General features: G+C 45.3%; 1 protein-coding gene across 2 annotated transcripts; it reads left to right on the top strand.

Annotated features, from left to right (window-relative positions):
- The first annotated feature begins 792 nt into the window (after window positions 1-792).
- PHKG1 (phosphorylase kinase catalytic subunit gamma 1) lies at window positions 793-23,269 on the top strand. 2 transcript variants are annotated; one of them, XM_067537947.1, is made up of 10 exons: window positions 793-812; window positions 6,469-6,604; window positions 9,972-10,147; window positions 11,929-11,983; window positions 15,675-15,740; window positions 16,224-16,387; window positions 16,969-17,059; window positions 18,575-18,728; window positions 19,233-19,358; window positions 21,724-23,269. In XM_067537947.1, exons 2-10 carry the CDS (start codon window positions 6,522-6,524, stop codon window positions 21,973-21,975), a joined length of 1,167 nt encoding a protein of 388 aa, XP_067394048.1. In that variant the 5' UTR covers window positions 793-812; window positions 6,469-6,521; the 3' UTR covers window positions 21,976-23,269. The 2 variants fall into 2 exon arrangements, with proteins under 2 accessions (XP_067394048.1, XP_067394047.1); XM_067537946.1 differs by lacking the exon at window positions 793-812 and adding an exon at window positions 1,433-1,697.
- Window positions 23,270-24,172: the final 903 nt, after the last annotated feature.

Below are 24,172 nucleotides of genomic sequence, written 5' to 3'. Positions count from 1 at the left end.
CACTTACTAGGGACCTATGCAATGCTTGGGTAATCATCTCTACAAAGAGTTGGAAGTACTATGGTCTTATCTGTTAAGATACCTTCCTTAACTGCTCCACTAGAGGGTGTCTGTCGATGCTGTTAAAATGGCCTAAGAATGACAAGTGAAATTCAGCTGCATTTAAATTCTATGCCAACACCTGCCAAATACTTGTGTAAGTTATGTGCAACCCATTAATGGAATCTTATTCACAACTGGAAAAAGTAGTAGGCTCTTATAGGAGGGCTCAGAACTCTCCAGGTGGCATCACAGAGGAAAGAAATGGAAGAATAGGTAGTTTTTATGTGAATTGCTTTTCATTGTTCCCCCTTTCCGGTTTTGATACTGCATGTATTACCCTGCTTTCCACAGGTATCTATATATGAGCATGCACCATGACTGTTCCCAAAAAGTCCCAGGGCTAGATCTGATTCAAGACTTCCTGGTGTGAAAGAAGTTTGTCTTTACTAATGCACATATTTAAAAATATTACTTGACTAAACCATAACAAGCAAGCACGATAGAAATAAAGAGAAGTACTCTATGCAACATTGCAAAAGAGGCTAGAGGAAAGACTACATCTGCCATATCATACACATTTCTGCTTTTCATGTGTTAGCAAAAACTGCTTCATCTGATAATACCTCTTACATATGTAAGAGAATCTGCTATGCTTGAACAAGGAAGCTTAAACTTGATCAGCTTGTGCTTAGGCTGAAGGAGATGAACTATAAATTGGTAAGGTGCAGGTGGAATTAATGGTGGATAACTCTTGAATTAGGAACTGGAAGGTAAGTGGAAGAAAACTTACATTGGGAAAAGGTCTAGAGCAGTGCAACAGTTTGCATAATGGGCTGTGTGAAAATCTTTACATTTATGTATCTTTAAAAGGGGCTTCGTAGGCTGAGCACTTGCTCTTGAACTAAAGCAGAGATTTTCTCTTACCTCCCCATCATGGACTTCATAGTTTAGTCTCACAACTACTTTTTCTATAGACATTTCCTAGGAATTGTGTGGTTGTTCCCAAGGTGTTTGTAGGAGCCAGGGCAAGAATAGCCACAATAGTTGAAGTGGTACGCCGGCCATCCCTAATGCCAGGGACTGAGCATATCTACTGCAGTGAAAGAGCTGAGACAAGAAATGGGGAAAACTGGCAGGGTGACCCATTTCAGAGGTTGGGAACAGGAGTACAAGACGGTCAAAGAAGCCTCTCTCCATGATTGAGTTTATAAATTACTACAAATGTTCAAAGACCACAGGAGGGTCTGAGATGAGGGACTCAGTAACATATAGGAGACCCACAAAAGCACCGCTATCTATTGAATGGTTTCTGTTCACCTCAAAGTAGTCATTCATGTTGCTCTCCCTGACCTTGCACTCCTAAACAGGCGTTAAATGAATGTTGGGGCAATGTACGTTCATGTCTGAGGCTCTGGCATTGCTTCCAAGTTGCACTGCAATTTATTTTTGGCTTTGCAGCTCTCACACAGAAGCTGACCTGCAATGAGTTAGCAGCAGAGCTGAAGCCTGGGTTGTTACTGTCAAACTCAAAATTCTGTGAGTTTTAGACCCTTATTGTTCAAGTTTATTTTGACTTTTGTGATCATTTGATCCCTCATTAGTGCTCCAGGAAAATTTGGGCTAAAATAGAAGGCAGAATCTGCAAAGAGCTAATGGTAAGTAGGGATCTGCTGTGTCTAGAGATTGCTTTCTTTAAAGGAAACAAGCAGTAGGAGTAAATCTACAAAAAAAAGAAGCTGGGAGGGAGTGTACGAAGCAAAAGGTTAGAGCTACGAACCGTTGATATGTTGTGATGTTTTAGCACTTTACAAGTGATTAGCAGAAATTATTCTCAGTAGTAATTTGTAAGGCAGAGAGCCTTATTTTCTTACATGTCTGTGGCATGTTGGGTCCTTTTGGTACCATAAAGTAATTATGTAATCTTGTTGGAGTTGAAAGCCTCTCTCAAACCCTCTAGTGCATGCTAAAACCAGCAAGAGTTCTGAAACAAAAGTATATTCTCTAATCATGCCTTTGGAATAGATTGTGTCAAATTCTGCTGTCATTACAGTAAAGCCAGTGTAACTCTGGAATGACTCCATTTACTGCACTGGTGTCAAAGTAGAATTTGGCCCATTATCTTTCAATATTGAGCTTTCTCCCTTTACCAAGTACGTTATTTAATAAATGCATCAAGAGTAGAAAGACTGGTACTAACAGTTCAGAGAAATTCTATTCCTGCATCCGCTATATTCTTTAGGATTTAATATATACGTTCAATCTGTTATTTCAGGCTATCAAAGTTTCAAAATACATGATGGGGGGAGGAGAGGGATAACATGAAATGCAGACTTGGGGTGGCTTTCTGTGTCTATTCATTCTGAGATAAGGAATTTTCCTTCTCTAGCTAAATTGTAACATCCTGACAAATTTGACTCCTTTTACAGGACAAATACTACTTGATTGTCCTGGTATTAGTTCTTCACAGCAACTGCCTATAAAGGGGCCAGAGGATTTTAAACAAGCTCGGTTGGGCCAGAGCTTGCTGCAGCTCTTGCAGTCTATGGAAGCCCTCCCACTGCAGAGAACACCAAATCTAGGTCTTCTCCCCACAAATCTAGCCAGACAAAAGAGACCTTAAAGGTCTGATCTTGCAAGGTGCTGAGCATCTCCCAGGAGGTACTGAGAACCCTCGGCTCCCACTGCGGTCCTCCAAGCAGACCCTTAAGATTTTAAAAGGCCTTAGGACCCCAGCCTGCAAGGTGTTGAGCACTCCAGCATGGTGCGGCTGTGAAGGGCCCTAGCACCTCATGTGGTGGGGCAAAACCAGCCGCACCCAAACATCCTCTTGATGCTTTGTCAGAGGCGTGTTCTCTTTTCTCTGTCTGATTGTCCCCCTTATTTAAAACTATCCCCCGTCTTGCCTTTGAGATGGGTTTATATAATGCTTGTGCGCTTTCTAACTTTTATGTTATCTACAGCAGCTGAAAGAGCTTATACGGGACAGACTGCCCTTTGTAATGAAGTGGCCATGTTTCTCGCTTGAACTGTGTTTGTGTTAATTCAATAAAGGAGCATGTCCAACCCTTAGCACTGACATAAATAATTCGGACTGATATTAAGTGACCCAGAATGGAGCATAGGGCAAGACCTACATGCTGAAGACCTTCAAGAAGAGCTTTTTGTTTCATAGAAGCAGGCTAAGACAGACATCATTTGAGGACATGATATGAATGCACGGCAGAGAAATGCAAGCACCCCTGTAGTTGTTATAGCAGAATGACCACATTACGGATAGGTCAAACAAAAAGACAACATGGAGGCAAAATTGTAATATTGGGACCCTCTGGCCAACTGTGACTGGCCATGGAATCAACTTGATGAACAGCCACTCCAAAGCTTTCTGGCACATGTTTACAAAAATAATCTCTAATGCCAAATGCTGTATATTAGAGGCCTGTTTTTTCCAGTGGTGCTGAGCATTCACGCAATGGCTGGGTAGTTTCAAGAATGCTGGGCACAGCAAGTTCCTCATAGAGCTCTGTCCCTAGGCATCTAATCGGGGCAGGCAAACAAACAGTAGAGGCCACCTATGGCAGTTAGGGCCTGACCCTACTTCCTTTGAAGTCAAGGGAGCAGAGGGGTGCCAACACTGTATTTAAAAAATAAGGGAGGCTTTTCTTAGCACCCCGCCTCCTGATATCATTATTAAATAATAATAAGCAACACTCACATTTGCCAGGGGTATTTCTTGCTGCTTTTTGCAGCTCTCAGAAACTCCTGATGTTGTACAGAGATGAAGAAATAAGGGAAGTCCCTTGTAATAGGATAGGGACTGTTGGTAACCCGACGTAGTGACTTCAATAGGAGCAGCAACTTCATTTCCCCCACCCACCTGGCTGCTTTGTGCACTCACACAGAAAGAAACACATGAAAGAGTTTGTAAGCCAGCACTGAATGTCTCCTGGGACGTGCTGAGCACTCTTAACTCCCCCTGCAGTGCCTGGAAGTTGCCGGGTGCTGACCACCCGACTGGATCAAGCCTTAAGTGAAGGGCTGCCCAACTGACTCTTGCAAATTTGATTTCAAAACTGCTGTATGCCACAGTGATGATACTGCCTGACTTAGCAACACAGAGCTTGTTATCCAAACCCTGACCGTATGAAACTGATCTGCTGTAAGCACAGCGCTCGGTAACACTGACATGGGAGCAGTGCAGATCTGAATGTCTCCATTTAGCATAACTGAAGTTTATGCCCATCAGCAGAATAGCCTCCTAGCACAAGCAGCAGCTCAGGTGTCCTCCAGATCTAAAACTGTAGTTGGGTTGTTTTTCCTTTCAGAGTAATTTTTTAATGGCTTTGTAAACATCCAAACGCTTTAGGCAGTTTTGTGGGGCTTAACGCTTCATTTATTAAGCTGACAATGCTACAGCATTATGGGGGCTTCAGAAAGAGCTAGGGAGCTAATCTTGTTGAGGTGCTGTAGTCTATTGCAAAAGGACCCTGACATGTAAGCCAAAGGCTGCTGAAGTTTTTATTGATTTGCCCAGCTTGAGACATTTCAAAAGGCCTGGTTTTCAGAAAGTGTTGATCACCCACCCTCTGAAAATCAGGCCCTTTCTCACAGCTCAAGGCAGGTATTAGTCACTTTTGAAAACTTTGATCATGAAAGCAGCAGTGGTTTGAGCACAGGTCTGGGAGCCAGAAACTCCAGACTTCTGATGCCAGCTTACTGTGTGCACCTGGGCATGCTCCTTCACCTCGCTGTCTCAGCTTCCCCACCCCCTCTGTAAAATTAGGATGGTTACCTTTATTCCTCCCCAGGCGTGGGGCCCTGGTTCAGCCAACTATCCCTGTTCAGCAAGGCACTTGAGCTGCTAGAGTAAATGGGACTCACGCAGATCCGTAAGCACTCCACTGAACTGGGGCTAGAGTGGGGGTGATAGTTCTGGCCCTTTAAAGGGCTTGCTTTATGACAGGAAGGAATCGCCCTCCCCTGCCATTCCCCACGAATGCAGTGTTGTTCACTGGTATTCTTCCTGCAGGAATTTTAAAGGGCCTGTAGTATGACCAGCAACTGGAATCGATTGCTTCCTCCAGGCGAGAGGTTAGGCAGTGCTGTGGTAACAGAGCCTGCATTCCTCGGTCTGAGAGAGAGCGAGCCAGGGAGCTACTACAAGCATCCCTGTATAAACGGCAGCCCTCTGCTGTGAGGGTTGTTACAGGGACGGGACAGTAAGTGAAGGGTCAAGATTGCAAACGTGTCTAGAGATTTGGGGTACCTTAAAGTTGGGTGGCCCCAGCTTAAGACATCTTCAAATGGCCTGATTTTCAGTTAATGGGTGCTCAGCCCTTTCTGAAAACCAGGCCCCTCAAGTTGGGAACCCAAAAATGGAGGCCCTGTAGTCAGCTGACTTTCAGCCTGGGCTCAACTGTACTGTTGCTGAGTCTCATGCTCCCAGGCCCCCTAGGGAAGCCCCCACCCCTGGCCATTTTCACTGTTCCTGGCAGGAGTTCAGCTCACTTCCGGGGTCTTTTAAGAATCCAACTACAGTTCACTTGTCTGTAGTCCTGGGAGGTGCTGCCCAGGTCCCCCCTTCAGGCAGGAAGCAGGCCTACAGGGTCCATTGCCCATATCAAGCTCATTGCATCAGTCTGCCCCAACTAGAGGGGGAGGAAAAGTTGGCTACCACCCCCAGGCAGGGCTTCCCTTGCTACTGGAGCTCACTAGCAATGCCAGGCATGCTTCCCCCCCCCCCGTGGCCAATTTCACCTTTTTCAGCTCCCCTTCTGTAGGTGGGCCAGCCTACTCGGTGCAACTTGAGTGCAGGACCGCCCATTAGCCTTTCTGCCAGCAGGATGGGGGCCCAAGCTTGTGAGACACTTTGAAAATGGCACGCATTAAAGGTTTGATCTAGTGCCCGGTGAAGTCAATAGCATATTTCCATTGGCTTCAATGGGATTTGAATCTGGCGCAGAATAGGAAGTTCTTCTTCCCTATCAGTGAAATGCTCCCTGTCATTTTGTCCCTTTGCATTGCCCACCCTGACTTTCTACTGTCTTTAGAAGGAAGCAGAAACAAGGCCAACTCCCATGAGCGCTGCAGCACGCTACCTCATCCTCAACGGTGCGTGCACATATGGAGAATGAATGGACCTGGTCCTGTGACAGTGATGAATGCAGTTTTGTTTGGATTCTAGACCAGATCCCCAGTAAGCTCCTAACTCCCATTTATTTCAGTGGTAATTAGGAACTTCAGTACCTTTGAGCTCTGGGCCTCTGTCTTCAGTTCCGAGATCTATCAGACATCAGGACTTAGAATAAAATAAAGACAGTGGGAACTCCATTCATACAGACGTGCTGGTCTGTTTTTAGCAATTAAGACTAAAGGTCTGGTTAAAGGACACTTCTATGGCACTATTTCGTTGCTGTTTTCTTGTTTTAGCTATTTGTTACCTTGACGCAAGCCTTTAGAGTGGGCGCAGCGAGGATCCAAACATGACCAAGGAGGAAGAGCTCCCAGACTGGCATTCGGCCAAGGAATTTTATGAGAAATATGAGCCAAAGGAAATTCTGGGCAGGTAAAGTGGAACTTCTTCCAATGGGCCAATATTCTGTAGACAGAATAGCCATAACTTATTTGCATTAATCACACACGTAGTCCCACTGATTTGAATAGGACTACGTGTGAGAAAGGCTTTAGCCCTACCCGTGTTCCATGTATAAACAAAGATATAGTAACTTTCATCCTCAAGTATTTTACAAAGTAGTCCAAGAATACTGAGACGTGGCTGCTTCTGGAGAAGAATTGTAAAGCTGCTTAACAATGAGAAACAGGCCTATCTGACTGGTTAGGGCAAAAATTGCTGGCAGACACCCCTCATCTAATAACTCCTACCATAATTTATAGATTGTGCGGAGGCATTACGTTACTAGCACTGTCTTGGGTGCCCAGGACTGTGAATCACTGAGTTACAGAGAGACTTGCTGGGACTAAACCGCAGTCTGTTAGCCACCCAAACAATCTCCTCGGGGCTCTGCCAGCCCTTACTTTGCCTTGCAGGTTAACACTTGGTGTCCTCCAGTCCCATAGCACCTCTGAAGTGCCCCTCCCGCCCCCTCCCCCCTCCCCCCCCCCCATACAGTCCAGCCCCGTCACTGGACACTCACAGTAACTCCCTGGGGAACAGTGAACCTGGTAACAGCGTACGCACAGCTTGATTGGCCCGAGTCAGGATCAGGTCTTTATACCACCACAGCATTGAAATAGACGGATGGTGAAACAATCGTAAGATTGTTATCAAAGATTTAAGTGATACTGAGAATGGTTAATGAAAACAGAAATGGTTACATGTAAAACATAAAAAGGTGTAACACGCTCCTTAGAGTCTACACTTAAAACCTTTGGCGAAAGCAGTTTCTCACAAAAGCTTCCTTGCAGTGTTTCCAACCAGGACATCGTGGGTTCCCTTTCATTAATACAATCCTGCTGCCTGATTAGTTCCTCAAGCACAGGATGACAGAGTGCTGTCACTGGTCCCCAGTTAGAGTCCAAATGAACCTATGAAGTGTACCCCCAAACAAAGCCCCCCCCCTTTCTGTTCAATCTCCATTTAGCTCAGACCGGTGATTCTGAATGAGACAATACTCCATTTACATTTCAACAGATGGAGGGATAAACATCTCTGGTTTGGCAGGATATCAGTTTCTCCCCTCTGCTGGGGAAGAAACACCTTAATACACGCTATAAAGGACATATTTTCAGTATATATAGGAAAGATAGGAAGAAGCCAACATGCTCTGTCAGGAGCTTTTTAATGACCGAAAAATTAAAAAGGAATCCTACAAAAAGTGGAAACACGGATGAAATGCTAAGGAGGAGTACAAAAGAACAACACAAGCACATTGGGACAGAATCAGAAAGGCTAGAGCACAGAATGAGTTACTGCCTTTTATGTTCCTTGCTAGGTGTAAGAAGTGGTTCTTTAAATACATTAGGAGAAAGATGAAGGAGAATAAGTCCTCTACTTAGTGGGGAGTGATAGCTAATAACTGATGACATCAAGAAGGCTGAGGTGTTTAATGCCCATTTTGCTTCAATCTTTACTAAAAAGGTTAATGGTGACCGGATACTCAACACAATTAATATTAACAACACAGGAGAAAGGAATGCAAGCCAAAGTAGGGAAAAAACAGGTTAAAGAATATTTAGGTACTGATGAAATTCATCCTAAGATACTTAAGGAACTAGCTGAAGCAACCTCAAAGATAATAGCTAACAGCTTCGAGAACTCCTGGAGGCTGGGTGAGGTCCCAAAGTGTAGGCGAAAGGCAAAGATTTTAAAAATAGGTACTAAGAGAAACAAAGAGGATCCAGGGAATTATAGACCAAGAAGCCTAGCTTTAATACCTGGAAAGATACTGGAACAAATTATTAAACAAATCAATTTGTAAGCATCTAGAGGATGATAGGGTTATAAGTAATAATCAGCATGGATTTGTCAAGAACAAATCATGCGAAAGCAACCTAATTTCATACTTTGACAGAGTAAATGGCCTAGTGGATAGAAGGGAAGCAGTAGCTATGATATATCTTGATTTCAGTAATGCGTTTGCCAGAGTCCCACATGACATTTTCATAAGCAAACAAGAAAAATATGGTCTAGATGAATTTACACTTAGGTGTGTACACAATTAGTTGAAAGACTGTACTCAAAGAATAGTATCAGTGGTTTTCTGTCTAACTGGCTGGACATATGTAGTGGAGTCCCACAGGGGTCAGTCCTGGATCAGGTACTAGACAATATTTTCATTAATGACTTGGATAATAGAGGGGAGAGTAGGCTTACAAAAGGATACCAAGCTGAGAGGGGTTGCAAGCACTTTGGAGGACAGGATTAGAATTCAAAAGGACCTTGAAAAATTGGAGAATTGGTCTGCATTCAACAACATGAAATTCAACAAAAACAAGTGCAAAGTATTTCACTTAGGAAGGAAAAAAAAAGTCAAAAGCATGACTACAAAAATGGGAAGTAACTGGTAAGGTAGTAGTACTGCTGAAAAGGATCTGGGGTTATAGTCGATCACAAATAGAATACGAGTCAACAATATGATGCAGTTGTGAAAAAGGGTAATAATTTGGGGTGTATTAACAGAAGTGTTATATGCAAGACACAAATGTAATTGTTCTGGTCTACTTGGCACTGGTGAAGTAGCTCAGCTGGAGTACCGTGTTCAATTCTGAGCGGCACACTTTAGGAAAGATGGGGACAAATTGGAGAGAATCCAGAGGAAAGGAACAAAAATGCTAAAAGGTTTAGAAAACCTGACCAGTGAGGAAAGGTTAAAAACCTGGGTTTGTTTGTTCTCAAGAAAAGAAGACTGGAGGGGGAATCTGCTAATAGTCTTCAAATATATTAATGGGTATTTTAATGAGGTTGGTGATCAATTGTTCTCCATTTCTACTAAAGGCAAGACAAGAAGCAATGGGCTCAATCCGCAGCAAGGGAGATTTAGGTTAGATATTAGGAAAAGCTTTCTAACTATAAGGGTAGTTAAACTCTGGAATAGGCCTTGCACGGGAGAGTGTTGAATCCACATCATAGGAGGTCTTTAAGAGCAGATTGGACAAACACCTGTCAAGTTTGGTCTAGGTTTACTTGGTTCTGCCTCAGCGCAGTGGGTTGGACTTGATGACCACTTGAGGTCCCTTCCAGCCATGTCTATGATTCTATTTGCAAATGGTAGCTGCAGATACTAGATAGGCAGTATCACAGCAGCAGCTTGGGGAGTCAAACCAACATTGGGGAACACCACTGTATTTTTCCATTGATCCAAACTCCCTTGCTCCATCACATTAGTACTGTGCTAGTGCATGAGAACCAGGAAGTGAAACCAACTAGAAACTTTCCTCCTGTTCCAACCTTTTCTTTGTCTTGGTCCTGGCAGAGGGGTAAGCAGTGTGGTTCGTCGGTGCATTCACAAACCCACCAGCCAAGAGTACGCGGTTAAGATTATAGACATCACGGCTGGTAATTTATCCCCTGAGGAGGTCCAGGAGCTGAGGGAAGCCACTATCAAGGAGATAGACATCCTTCGGAAGGTCTCAGGACATCCCAATGTCAGTAAGTCAATGCATTAGTCTGACTGGGCACCAAGTTAACAAATTGATCAGTGGCTTTGCCTTCCCCGTCTTCTGTTCTAAGCATTCACAAGAGTTTTCAGATTTTGATTAGCACCTTTGAATCCTTGGGCTGAAATCTGTACAGGGAAAGGATCTATATAGTGTGGATGCCCACTGGATGGTGTCTGATAGCAATAACTTGCTGGGATCAAATCCTAAACGAGCTGGACACCAGTGAGCTCTTCAGTTACTCACTACTTCCCCCAGGTCCATAACAATGCCGGTCAGCATTGCTGGGCAAAGCATAGCACCTGCTGGAAGCAAGATCCCAACACTCCATGGAACCTGCAGCCAGGGAAGACAGACTAGAGGAGGTGTTAGGCCCAGAACCAAAGCTCACTGAAGACAAGGCTCTTGGGGGGGGGGGGGGGGGGGAAGGGAAATCACTGTGTTGGCAGACACTATCTGCTTCAAGGTAAAGAGTGTGGCTTGGTCCACATTACAAGTTTATCTCAGTATAACCAAACAGTATACATCACGCAAGGGTGTGGAAAATCCACATCCCCTGGGTGACATAGTTATATTGACCTAACTGCCCGTGTAGACAGGGCTACATCGACAGGAAGGCTTCTCCCGTAGACACAGCTGTCGCCTCTCCCATCAGCATTGGTAGCATCTTCACTAAGTGTTACAAAAACGTAGCTGCATCGGTGCAGCACTGTACGTGTAGACAAGCTCTGTGAGTGGCTAAAACCTGCAAACTAACACAGGGCAAGAACCTCGCTTCAGAGCCTGCTGTGTTCACATTTGGCCCCTCAGGAGGTTGGCTTTGGTTTGCAGGCTCCTGTACTATATATGGAGCCTGAAATTCCACCCTGACACCTCTGGTGTTGTGTGTTTCACTTGTTAGTGACTCAGGTCTTCTGAAAAGTACAGGCTGTGACTTCCAGGACAAGGTTTCCAGTTCTGCTTGATGAAGGTTGTCTAGGAAGTGAAAAGGTTGCTTAGCTGATTCCTGGGATTGGTTAGCTTCTCATTAAATGATCCCAGGAAGTCCCTTCCAGTGTAGTGCCATTAGAGGATCTGACATGAGAAAGGGCCATATGAAGGGAACAAGGGGTGTAGCTAGAATCCATTTCCCTGCAGGGCAGGAATCTAGTCCTACTGCCAGAAGTTTTAGGTAGCAAAGCTGGCATTGGTGTCAGCTGAAAACACCCCATGTTCTAATTTTTCACCCTTCTTGGGGAAGGGGGAGGAAAAGCGATTCAGGGATTCGGTGATCTGTAGAGAGGCAGAATGTAATCGCCCCAGGAGGTATTTGGCCACTGGGATGACACACCCTTTAGTGCCAGGAGGTGAGCAGAAGAAGTCAGGACTTTGGCTTGCATCTCATCTGAAAGGGGAGGCCTCTAGTAGTCCAGTGATCCCTAACAGTGCTGGGACATTGCCTCCTCTCCAACTCACCCACGCTGCTTTCTGCAGCACCTGGGTTTTACTTGCTGGTCTCAGCCAAAGACTAACCAAGCTCAGTTCTACTTCGGACCCCATCCAGCAACGTGCTGGAAGGCTCCTGCAATGTGTCATGCACCCTCAGCTCCCATTGAGTTCGGTGGAAGCACAGGGCACCTAGCCACCTAACAAGATTGGAGTTCACATTTTCATCCTTAGGGAGTCAGTAGATTATAATCTCTTGGGGGAGGGAACGTGTCTGACTGCACGTATAGAGAGCCCAGCGTAAATGACTGCACTGTAATGATAGTCGATATGTATGTTTTATTGCAGTTCAGCTGAAGGATAGCTATGAATCTCACACCTTTTTCTTCTTGGTGTTTGACCTGTAAGTACCAGCTGGGTCTTTTTATCCTCGTGTCTGTCTTACTGATCAGTGGGGGCACGTTCTGTTCAATTACACCTGTTCAGACCTTACTGAAGTCGATCGGGTTTACAGTAATCTACCTGACAGCTAAATCTGGCCCTTGGGGATTTATAAGTTTTTCTATTAGTTGTCACTGTACCAAACTGAAGTTGAAAATATAAAGGCATGTGCCCCCTCCTCGCAACAGATCATCCGTAGCCTGTTAACATGCAGGGCTGGCTTTAAACACATGCAAGACATGTAACAGGCCAGAGCTCTAAGCCGTTCCTGGTCTGATCCCCTCTGCTGGCAGTGAATCTACAGGAGATTTCCTTGGTCTCCTGGCCAAACGTTAACCGAGCGCCACTCGGTTTAGGACCCAACCCAGCAAAGTATTGGGTGGCTCCTGCGGAGTGTTGAGCACTTCCTGCTCCTTGTCATCTCAATGGAAGCAGAAGACAGCCAGCCGCCCCAGCACTCAATTCATACACAGCCACAGTAGGGTTGGGAGGTGGGGGGAGGAGTAAGTGCCGGCCAATTACCTCTAACCCCCAGCACCTTGGAGGCAATGGATGTGATCTTCCATAAAATAAACCAGGTGCCATGTGCACCACGAACCAAGCGGCCAGTGCAGAAAGGCTCCCAAGTGCCTGATCTGGTCTGACTCTTGGACACCCTGAAACTCTGGCTGATCAAACTGGGGTTCTGGTTTGGATCCAGCTTGATAACAGAGGCAAATGAATCTGTCAAAAGAGCAATGCAATCAGCTCACATCTCTGTGGTGCCAGCTTCAGCTGGCCGAGGGAAGAGTTGTTCTATCAAGTAGCTTGTGCCAAGCAGTGTTAGGTTAGGAATGTGGCACAATGCGAAAGAGCAGCTGAAGGCAGATTTCTTTTTACGTAGCTGTTCCCGCCGTCCATACCGCAGGCAAATCAATCACCAGAGTGGTCACCGGGCCCAAGTGAGAGGAGGTGAAATGTGTAAAGTCAATGACAGAGGGAAACTATGATAACACTTTGCACTTCCCTAGCATCTTCCACCTGAGGATCCCAAAGCGTTTTACAAGCCAAGTGCATTAAGCTTGTATTGTCACCCTCACTCTACAGCTGGGGGAATAGAGAGGGTAAGTGACTTGCCCAAAGTCACATAGCAAATCTGTAGCCAAGGTAGAAATAAGTGCCCTGGGTACAATTTCTCATGCTCTAATCTTGGAACCTTGCTGCCTGACTATACTAGGGTCACAGCTGATCAGGCACCAGAATGGACTTATCACTTAGCCAGGATCACGGAGAACACTTCCCTCGAGTTTGCCTCTCTGCTACATGAGGGGCCCCAACAGTTTGGCTGAGAGGGGGCAACACAGAGGCACCCTCCAGTACTGCCTCAGATTGCAGGCTAGAAACAGGGAATCCCTGGCCCTGGGTCTAACTGAGGGGAGAAACGAAGCCAGGAAGGGGATGGCCAGACCTCACTTGAGACTCAGAATGAAGGCAGCCTTGCTCGCTAGGATGTTGGTTCAGCTAGTGTCTCCGTCCCCACCTTGCTGTTCTTCGTCCCCATCTATCAGGGGCTTCAGATAGATGGCAATTCTCTTTGTATACACAGTGAGCCGGCTGGTTAGATGAGAAGTGAGCGTCGATCTCCCATAAGCAGACACCAGGCAGGTGGTGTCTGTTCCAGCAACTGTTGCGAAGGGGCATTTGTGAATGGAATTTCACACCAGCCCAAAACAGGCACCCAGGCCAACACCAGGCACCCAGCAGCACTTTGCAATGTATCGCCCCGTGCCAGTCCTCAACGCTGCACAGCCACGGACAGTCTCCCCATTGCCAAGGCTGCAGCCTCCCCTGCCAGACAAGCGTTGGCTGCAGCTGTCCCAGCAGCCGGCAGCACAGGCAGTCCCCCTCCTCTCGGTTTGCGTGAGCGCGGTTGCTCAGGTTTCCCTGTAACCTTTGGCGAGGGCCGTCATAGATCCTGGAGTCTATTTATACATTCAGCCCCCATCTGCAGCCCCAGAAGTATCTTGTGTCTTGTGTCACGCTTCAACGTCTCATCAGTCAGGGCTGAGGGTTTCAGCCAGCTCTTTAGAAAGTAACCATGTGGCGCGGGAAAGGTGCTAGCTCTGTGGCTTAGCTCTGATTTAACTCACCCTGTGATGTTGCACCAATTCAGTTAAACCAGTGCAACTTTGTGCATGGACAGGCCCTGAGGGGAGCCCTTCGGTGTCTGCTCTGAAGTTGCTGAATTAACCCATCTTATGCCTTGGAGCCAACCGGGGCAGAAGAGCCCCTGGATCTCAATGCATCCCATGGGGCAGTCTAAGCAAAAACATCTGCCTCCTGTGGGAAAGCTCCAAAAGCTAATTCATTGCAGTGGTTAAAAGAACATACAAAAATCACTGCGTGTATCAGGCAAATAACTTTTAGGTCCTAGACAGCATCTCTCGTGATGTGAGGGCACTAGGGAAAGCAGCTCTGGCTTAGAGAATCAGCTTCTTCAATGGCGATGAAGCCAGGGTGGGTGTGGGGTTAACCAGTACTGGCAAATGGGACTCAGGAGATCTGCCACCAAATTCCTGTGTTGTCTTGGGCAAGTCACCTATAACTTAATTATCTAATTTTGGGTGCCCAACTTGAGACAGCTTGTCCCTGAGCTTCAGAGTTAGCAGGTGCCCCCGCTTCTTTTGGGGGTCAGCTGGGGAGTTTTTACAGAGGTGCTCAGCACTCAGATCAGGCCCCAGGTGTCTGGAGCTCAGCACCCAGCAGGCAGACACCCACAACCCAGGGAAGCCACGTCTAAAAAGAAATTTAAATTTCTTTTTAGTTACTTTGGGCCTCAGCTCCCCATCTGATGCTCTCAGCCTCACTGGGGTTTTGTGGGCATAACTCGATTCATGTTTGTGAGGGGCTGAGAATCTAGAAACCACTAAATACATATTTTTGAGTGTGCGGGTGGTCATAAAAACTACTATTTGTAGTGCAAAAGAACAGGGGAATATTCCTTTAAATAGTTTGTGAGCCTCTAGTGGGGCTCATAGTGTTCTATGTTTTAGTAGCTGCCAGGACCCAACCAGATCAACAGCATACATATGTAATGATGCCTTGCATGTTGTGTATTTTCACTAATATGGTAACTTGGACCCCACTGTGCCCCTGGGGGTTCCTTCATATTATGTCTGTGATGTAAAAGGCAAGAGAACCAACATTTAGAACTGGCAGCTTCTTATACACCAAACTACTCCCTGTGGGTGTTTGGAGTCATAGCTGTGCCCTTTAGGGACCAAAATAAAGGACTTCCTCATTTTAAGTAAAAAATAATCCAGAAGAGGGATCTGGGTTCTTTCCCGGCCCTGCGTCAGTAGTGTTGTTAACTAAGTTCATTTGCAAAACCTTTATTATTGGTGATGATGCAAGAACCAGAGAGAACCCAGCCTGACTCTCTGATCTTAGGGTGAGAGTAGGGGGCTGGCAAGAAAATCCACTCCTTTTTACTTGTGAATTGATTTGCTTGAGGTCACGGAGATGCAAAGAACAGGGAGCCGCTTAGGCCTTTTCCAGGGTTGTAGCTGCACTTTAAAGGGTAGTGGCTGATTCTAAAGGATTTTATTGCCATTTTACATTGTGGCTGTGACTCCAGGCCAGCATCTTTAAGTGCCTTTTCTTCCTAAACACAGGATGAAGAGAGGGGAGCTCTTTGATTACCTCACAGAGAAAGTCACCTTAAGTGAGAAGGAAACCAGGTATGGTGAGATTGAATTGGTTCAGCCAGCTTCTGCCTGGACAGACAGCTGCACTTTGGACCCGTTAGTTGAAGCACCCCAAGAAGGTCTCCAGGTCTGACATGGGGATCCTTGCGGCCCCAAATTCACACCTTTCTGTTCCTGAGGTTGCCCAAAATTGCTGCTCTCAGCTGGCAACTTGCCAGAAATGCAAGGGGTTGCATTTACAGGCACCTTTTACTCCACAATGGGAGACAAGGACGATCAGTGTCTGTTCCTAGGGCCGTGTGGCAAAGCTAGCTATCAGGATACTGAATCAGACACCAGGGTTAAGAGCTACAGCGCTCCTCTCGTTGCCTAGAAGCAGGACAAGCTAAGGGTGTCTCCATCATTCTCAGGCTGTCTGTGGGGAAAGGAGAAGAGGGTCTGGGATCTCTTTTTGGATGAGTTGCTTGGCTGAAAGAGGACTTATCTCCCCCACCCCATCATCATCATCCCCTTTAGGAAGATCATGCGCGTTCTGCTGCAGGTGATCCAGTATCTCCATGCCATGAACATCGTCCACAGAGACCTGAAGCCAGAGAACATTCTCCTGGATGATGACATGAACATCAAACTGATGGACTTTGGCTTCTCCTGCCAGTTGAACAGGGATGAAAAGCTCAAAGGTGAGATGATTATTTGATCACAGCAATCAGAGCGGGAGAAGACCTAGAGTCTCTACGCTCTCCCCTGGGCAGTGCAGCCTTGCTCCTTCAGTCTGTTCTCCAGTACTTTGTCAAGCTGTGCTTTAAATGTCTTAACTGATGGGGCTTCCACCACTTCCCTTGGGAGACAGTTTCACAGGCTCCCTGTCTGGAAGTGCATCCTAAATTTTCCCCTCTCTCTCAATTTCTACTAGTTGCTTCTAGTTACACACTCCTGTGTCATCCTATACTAGCTTTCTCTGTCACAATGTTACTTGCAGGAACTAGTTATTTCATAGCCCATTGGGATGAGGTTACATAAGGCACAAATGAGTGTTTGGCTTGGTCACTGTTCTCCTTACCCACGTTACAGAGTATAGATCATGAGGGGAGTCAAATATCAAGAGCCCCAAGATGCGTAGCTAAGGGTTATAGAACACACCCTGGATACATTCTGTCCAGCAGCGTCCTAGCAGTGAATAGCTATTTCTAGGTTACAGGATAGTACAAACCTCTGCACATTCACTGATTTTAGAGTGAAAAGTTCCATCCCTTTCTTGCAGAAATCTGTGGCACTCCTGGCTATCTAGCTCCTGAAATATTAGAGTGCTCCATGGATAAGGATCATCCAGGGTATGGAAAGGAAGTGGACATGTAAGTAGAACATTCATATGTAGTGACAAACTTTCCTAGTGACTGGAGCCAATATCTGGGGTTTACTTCTGAGATTCTCATGCTTTAGGGTGATGGGAAAAGCAAGAGTCGCTCATGCAAATTAGTCTCCAAGAATAAGAGAGATGAATACCAGCCACAACTGGCTGGGGCCAAAGAGGAGGTTAAATGGTGCACTGAACAAATGACATGGGCTAGTGGTCTGCACATGTGACTGAGAGCCAGGAATATCAGACCTCTAATCCCACCTCTGATGGAAGTTCTCTTCCTCAGTTTCCTTATCTTTGCCTATTATGTGCGTGTACAGCGCTAAAGAAGTAGTATTATTTATTATCAATTATCTATACCGTGGGGATAACAACCCTGCTTACCTATCTCAGTCATGGGTGTTGTGAGGATTAGTTAACAGGTGCTTTGAAGGTGAATAACATACAAGTCTAGCTCCATAAAAGGTATTTAGTCTCCTAACTTCCACTGAATTCAACGCAGGCCTTAGTGCTACTTAGGTGAAAAGCATGAAGGGCCATTAATAACAGCGCTCTGTGCTCGAGGGAGAGCCCAAAATGGTTTTTTGCCTTTTCACACTCACGAGTCCTGAAATTGTGCGTTATACCCCCACCGAGAGAGCAGTCAGACATGAAAACGATGCTCTTCTAGGGCCCGAGCCTGTCTCCAGGAAAGTAAACGGCAGCTATGCCACTGACTTTAATGGGTACAGGGCCAGGCCTGTGCAGATTAGTAACTGTAAACAGATACCTGACAAGCTTCATGTGTGCAAAGGACATTTGCTGTGCCTGTTCCTGGCTGCCCAGCCTGTGACAGATCAACAGACTCCAGCTCACTCATCACAGAGAGCAGGGCCTTGTAGGGTGTGGACGCCTGACTCACACCGCATTACAGGCCAGCTAGTTGACTCCTTCACTGCAAAGATAGGGTTGGGGGCATATGGGGCTTTACCAGTGATAGGCCTGAAAGGCAAAATATCCCTCTCTTTCATGACCCACCAGGACTTTCCCACAGCAACTTCCCTTCCTAAAGCAGTGAAATCAGGACAGGTCCCGAATAACTCACAGCTTCCTTGGGTTAGCATGTCTCTGGTGAGCAAGGAGGGCTATTCCACTCTTCTTCCTCCTCAGCTTCTGTTCTGGCGTCCTGTCCTTTCCCACCCAGGGAAAAGTCATCATTTAGTTCTCCTTCCATGCAGCCTCTAGCCTCCCAATGAGCCCCACATGAGGGAATTCTTCCCTCCTAATTACCAGCTGAGGCAGTTTTCACAGTTGTGGCCTGTTCCACCAACCCTCCACCAGGGTTGTTAACCCCTTTCCTGGCTTGACATAGTGTGAGGTTCAAACACCCCAGGGTAGGCCCAACCCTGCTCTGGATTCCAGTTTTGTAACTGGCCCTACTTCTCTGACAAGCTGAACACCCTTCGTTGTCATGAGTGATACTAACAGATATGCCTGGGGGCCTGGTACTGCTCTGGTTTGCCTTTGGCAGGTGGAGTACTGGCGTGATCATGTACACCCTGCTGGCTGGCTCCCCGCCCTTCTGGCACCGGAAGCAGATGCTGATGCTGCGGATGATCATGAGCGGGAATTACCAGTTCAGCTCTCCGGAGTGGGATGATCAGTCAGACACAGTCAAAGATCTGGTGAGCGCTTACCTGCCATGGAAGGAACGGGAGACATTGGGAAGGTCTCTCAGGCTTTACTAGTGGGGGGGAGTGGCCAGGCAGATGCAGCGATAGCATAGATATTCTAAGAGCTGGGTTCTAGTCCTGGTTCTGTCCTGTGTGACCGGGGGCAGGTCGTATAGTCTCTGTGCCCCTTTTCCCCCTCCCACACTTTATCAGTCCTGTGTGTATAGATTGTAAGCTCTTTAGGGTAGGGACAGTTTCTTACTGTGTTTGTACAGTGCCTAGAGAAATGAAGCCTCAATCTTGGGTAGGGCCTCTTGGCTCTGCTGTCATACAAACAATAAATAACCCTCAAAGCATTTCTAGACATTGCTCTTTTTATACAATCTTGAATCCCGAGGAACCAAAGTAAGACAAGAATCCAGGAGTGGGGAAACCCAATCAAGTGCTTCCGGGGAACAATAAGGAGAGAGGGGCACGTCGGTCTGTGCCAATCCGTCTGACTGTGCCTTCCTGCAGATTTCTCGGCTCCTGGTGGTGAATCCTCAGAAGCGCTACACAGTCAGCGATGCTCTGGCACACCCGTTCTTCCAGCAATACGTCGTGGAGGAAGTGCGGTACTTCAGCCCTTTCAGGAAGTTCAAGGTAACTGAGGGTGTTCTTGAACCCTTCCATCAGGACTGCCTGCCAGTGACCTTTCAAACACGTTAGGTGGGGGATCGCATAAAGCCTTCAGCTGGCTTATTATTTATTGATCATAATCAATAGACACAGGCGCCAACCCTGATTCACTTGTTAATGATGAAGGAGCAGGCTCTTAAAGATGGGCCCAAACCATAACTATGGATCCAAACTTTGGGACTGAATTTTGTAGCTTTGATTCATCTCGAATGCACTGGAAAATAGTAGGAATTAAACAAAATGGGTCTATCTGATATATTAGCGTTTAGAGAGACAATACAGTGCAGGTACTTAATATACTATAGACAATCAGGGGAAGGTCAGTCTCAAAGCAGTGCCCATGTACTTTATTTTCTTATATATCCTAGTGGGTTTATCACTGAAATGCTTAATGGAAGAAGTGTGTTACACAGGAAGATTTGAACAAGGAAAAGGTGATCTTTCGGTGGACAGGAAAAGGAAGACTTTCCAAAGATAGATCCACACAAATGACAGGAAAAACTGGCTACACTGAGGGAAACAGTGAAACTGACTCTGTGCAACGTGCTGTCAAATGCACAAGGGCCCACATTCTCCACTGAAAGTGGGAGCGTAAATACCTTTGAGAATCTGGGCCAAAGTAGAAAAAACAGACAATTACACCCCTCCCCCCTCACAGTTATAGGAATCTCAGGTGTTACTTGTAATAACATTAGGTTAAACATTTGAGACTGAAGTGCAATGGTTAAATCGTCACTTTAAAATAACATTTCTTACACTGTTCACAAAGAACTAAAACCTTCTCTGAAAGTTAGGCATCCCTATTGCTCTTTATTAACCACAATATTGTTGCCATGTTCTTTCTAAGCAGAAATCTTTCTAAGAAACACCCTCTTCTCCCTCTTTGTAGAATGAGAGGGATCAACAAACATGTGGACAAGAGTGATCTAGTGGATATAGTGTACTTGGACTTTCAGAAAGCCTTTGACAAAGTCACTCACCAAAGGCTCTTAAACAAACTAAACAGTCATGGAATAAGAGAGAAGGTCCTCTCATGGATCAGTTAATGGTTAAAAGACAGGAAACAAAGGGTAGGAATAAATGGTCAGTTTTCAGAATGAAGAGAGGTAAATAGTGGTGGCCCCAAAAGCTCTGTACTGGGACTAGTGCTGTTTGATATATTCATAAATCATCTGAAAAAAAGGGATAAACAGTGAGGTGGCAAAGTTTGCAGATGATATAAAATTACTCAAGCTAGTTAAGTCCAAAGTAGACTGCAAAGAGTTACAAAAGGATCTCACGAAAGTGGGTGACTGGGCAACAAAATGGCAGATGAAATTTGGCGGTGCTAAATGCCAACTAATACATATTGGCAAACATAATCCCAACTATAGGTACAAAATGATTGGGGGAGGGGGGCGGGGAAGGTTTCTAAAATAGTTGTTACCACTGAAGAAAGAGATCTTGGAGTCATTGTGGATAATTCTCTGAAAACATTCACTCAGTGTGCAGGGGCAATCAAAAAAGCTAGCAGAATGTTAGGAACCAAAAGGAAAGGGATAGCTAAGAAGACAATAAATATCATAATGCCAGTATATAAGTTTATGGTATTCCCACAACTTGAATATTGTGTGCAGTTCTGGTTGCTCCATCACAAAAAAGTTATATTAAAAATGGAAAAGGTATAGAAAAGGGCAACAAAAATGATTAAGGGTGTGAAATAGCTTTAATATGAGGAGAGAGTAAAAACCATGGGACTGTTTAGTTTGGAAAAGCGACAACTAAGGGAGGATATGATAGAGGTCTATAAAATCATGAATGGTGTGGAGAAAGTGAATAAGGAAGTGTTATTTACCCCTTCACATAACACAAGAACCAGGGTTCATCCAATGCAATTAATAGGCAGCAGGTTTAAAACAAACAGAAGGAAGTACTTCTTCACATAATGCAAGCAACCTGTAGAGCTCATTGCCAGGGAATGTTGTGAAGGCCGGGTTCAAAAAAGAATTAGATACGCTCATGGAGGAGAGGTCCACCAATGGCTATTAGCCAAGATGATCAGGGATGCAACCCCATGCTCTAACCCTAACCCAAATGCTGGGACTGGGCCACTGGATGACAGGAGATGAATCACTTGATAATTGCTTTGTTCTGTTCATCCCTCTGAAACATCTGGCACTGGCTATTGTCAGAAGACAGGATATTGGGCTAGCAGGCCCATTGATCTGACCACTAAGGCCATTCTTACGTTCTTATGTTAATGAATCAGTTTACATTGATAGCCTGGTGATTAAGTCCAGTTTTGCAAAGCACTTGCCTTTCCACATGAAATGGTTATATTTCGTTTCAGGTCATCTGCCTGACAGTTCTGGCATCGGTCCGCATCTACTACCGCTATCGCAACGTCAAGCCAGTTACCAAGGAGGTGGTGATGCGAGACCCCTATGCGCTGAAACCCATTCGCAAATTGATTGACGCCTGTGCCTTTAGAATCTATGGACACTGGGTAAAGAAAGGAGAGGCACAGAACAGAGCAGCCCTATTTGAGAACACTGCAAAGGCGATTTTACTGAGCTTAGCCGCAGAGGAAGAGTTATTTTGATTTATCCCTGAGTAAAACTGCTCCCAGCACCATGTTAGCATAAGTTTGTAAGAGCTAAGGCAAGCAGACCCTTTGAAAACATTTTCCCAATAAAAATCTCGCTATATAACGATAGGTTGGGTGTGTCAAATCCTGACACCCTTATTTGACCTCTAGCCTTCAAATTATCCCATGTGCGCAGACCTCTCCACCTCTGCAGAGTCTCATCACTCAATGAGTTTTGCTTGTGTAAGGACTCCACACTTCAGCCTTGCCATACCAATGTTCAACTTTCCTCCAAAATGACAGTTAAGGGCCTGACTTTTTAGAAGTGGCCTTTAATTATGCAGCTGTAATTAACAGTTGGTGTAAATACACCCTCAGATCAGCCAGGTGAACATCTTAAATGCCAACATTTTTGCCCCAAATTAATTCCAGTTGAATTTTTTTGCCTGGAATGAATTGCAGGCACAAAAGAAGGATAATGCTACGGACCTCTTTCGTAAGGCACTTTGAGATCTACTGATGAAAATGCTGTATAAATACGAGCTATTATTCTTTGTGCTCTCTCTTCATTTAGCTTTGGGGCGAATGAGTTTTCTAATCTACTTGAAAAAAAAAAGCAGCCTCCCCAATGGGCTGTAGTACAACTTGCAGTTTATAACTCAGACTTTAATACAAGCTGAGGAAATTGTTGCCTGCTTGTCCTCCAAACCCTAGGGGGGAGGGAAGTGGTGAAATCACCGCCCTAGAATTTGTTTCAGTAGGAAAATGTGGACCTGTCCAAATCCACCAAATGGCGAAAGGCAGCATGTGTGTGAAAACAGCAATTGGAGCCTTAATCTCAATGGCCTCAACTGACTCCTTCCTGTCAGGAATGGGGCATGTTCTGAAGGGTGACTAGCATCTCAAGTCGCACTCTTCTTAGCCAACAGCTTCCATGATGTCATTGTCACTGCTTGTTACTGCTATATAACCCGTCAGTCTATAAACGACTCTTTAAGTGTGACAGAAGTTTTGTTTCCACGGCTTTAATGCATTATGCTGAAGAGCAGCCATTCATTTTATTCACCTATAACATAAGCTGAGCTTTTTAAACAGCCTTTAAGTGAAGGAAAATGTACATTGCAGCTAACAGTCACCTATGTACTGCACATGTATTTAGGAGACATTAAAAAAATATGGGCTAATATATAGACCTTACACTGGTCAAAAGGGTCAATGGGTTCAGTTTATTTATTTCTATTTATTTGATCAGTGCATTTGTTCATGGTTTTATAAACTGTTTAAATGTCAATAAAGAGGCTTCATTTTACTTAGCTGTTGTGACATGGCCTTGTTAAGCTGCTGTCTGTTGTATTCTTATTATCAAGCAATGTCACATTGGGCTGGGATTTGCAAAGGGGCCTAAGGCATTAGGTACCCAACTCCCACTGGCTGCCACTGGAAATGAGGTGTCTAACTCCTTTAGCCCACTTCCCCCTTTTTGTAAACCTTAGCCTTAATGCTTGGGATTTCTGTTCAGCCGCTTAGTAATTCATCCTCCCAACAGCCCTGTGAGTTAGCTAATTTTATTATCCATTTTTCAAAGTGGAGAAACTGAGGTACAGCAGAGGTTAAAGGGCATATTGTTAAAGGGATTTAGGCACCTAAAGATGCAGATAGATGCCTAGGTGCTTTTAAACCAACAGGAGTTTGATTTAATTCCCATTTTAAATCAACAGGAGTCAGATGCTTGGGTATTTCTGAAAATTCCATTAGGTGCCATCTGCATCTTTAGCCAGAATACCTTTGACAACCTGGCCATAAGTGACTTGCCTCGAGTCACCTGGGCTGGGTTTACATTACATTGCTTCCTAAAACTTCTCATCACTGCAGCACCAGTGATGATAGCAACAATGGGAGCATCAGTGTAGCTAGCCCGTGGGAGCGGCCCGGGACATTTAGGTTAGCTATTAGGAAAACTTTCTAACTCTAAGAACAGTCAAGATCTGGAACTGGCTTCCAAGGAATCCCAGTCATTAGCAGTTTTTAAGAACAGATTGGACAAACTCCTGTCAGGGATGGTCTAGGTTTAATGGGTCCTACTGCAGTGTCGGGGACTGGAATAGATGATCTCTCAAGGTTCCTCCCAGCCCTATATTTCTAGGATTATAAACATTGTGTTGTGCAACGTTGCTCAGAGCAGATAAAGATGACACAATGGTTGAAACACGAA

Source organism: Emydura macquarii, unplaced genomic scaffold, assembly GCF_026122565.2.
Source record: "Emydura macquarii macquarii isolate MOO-44397 ecotype Brisbane River unplaced genomic scaffold, CSIRO-AGI_Emac_v2 contig_450, whole genome shotgun sequence".
Lineage (NCBI taxonomy): Eukaryota > Metazoa > Chordata > Testudines > Chelidae > Emydura > Emydura macquarii.
This window is presented reverse-complemented; position numbering and strand designations above follow the sequence as displayed.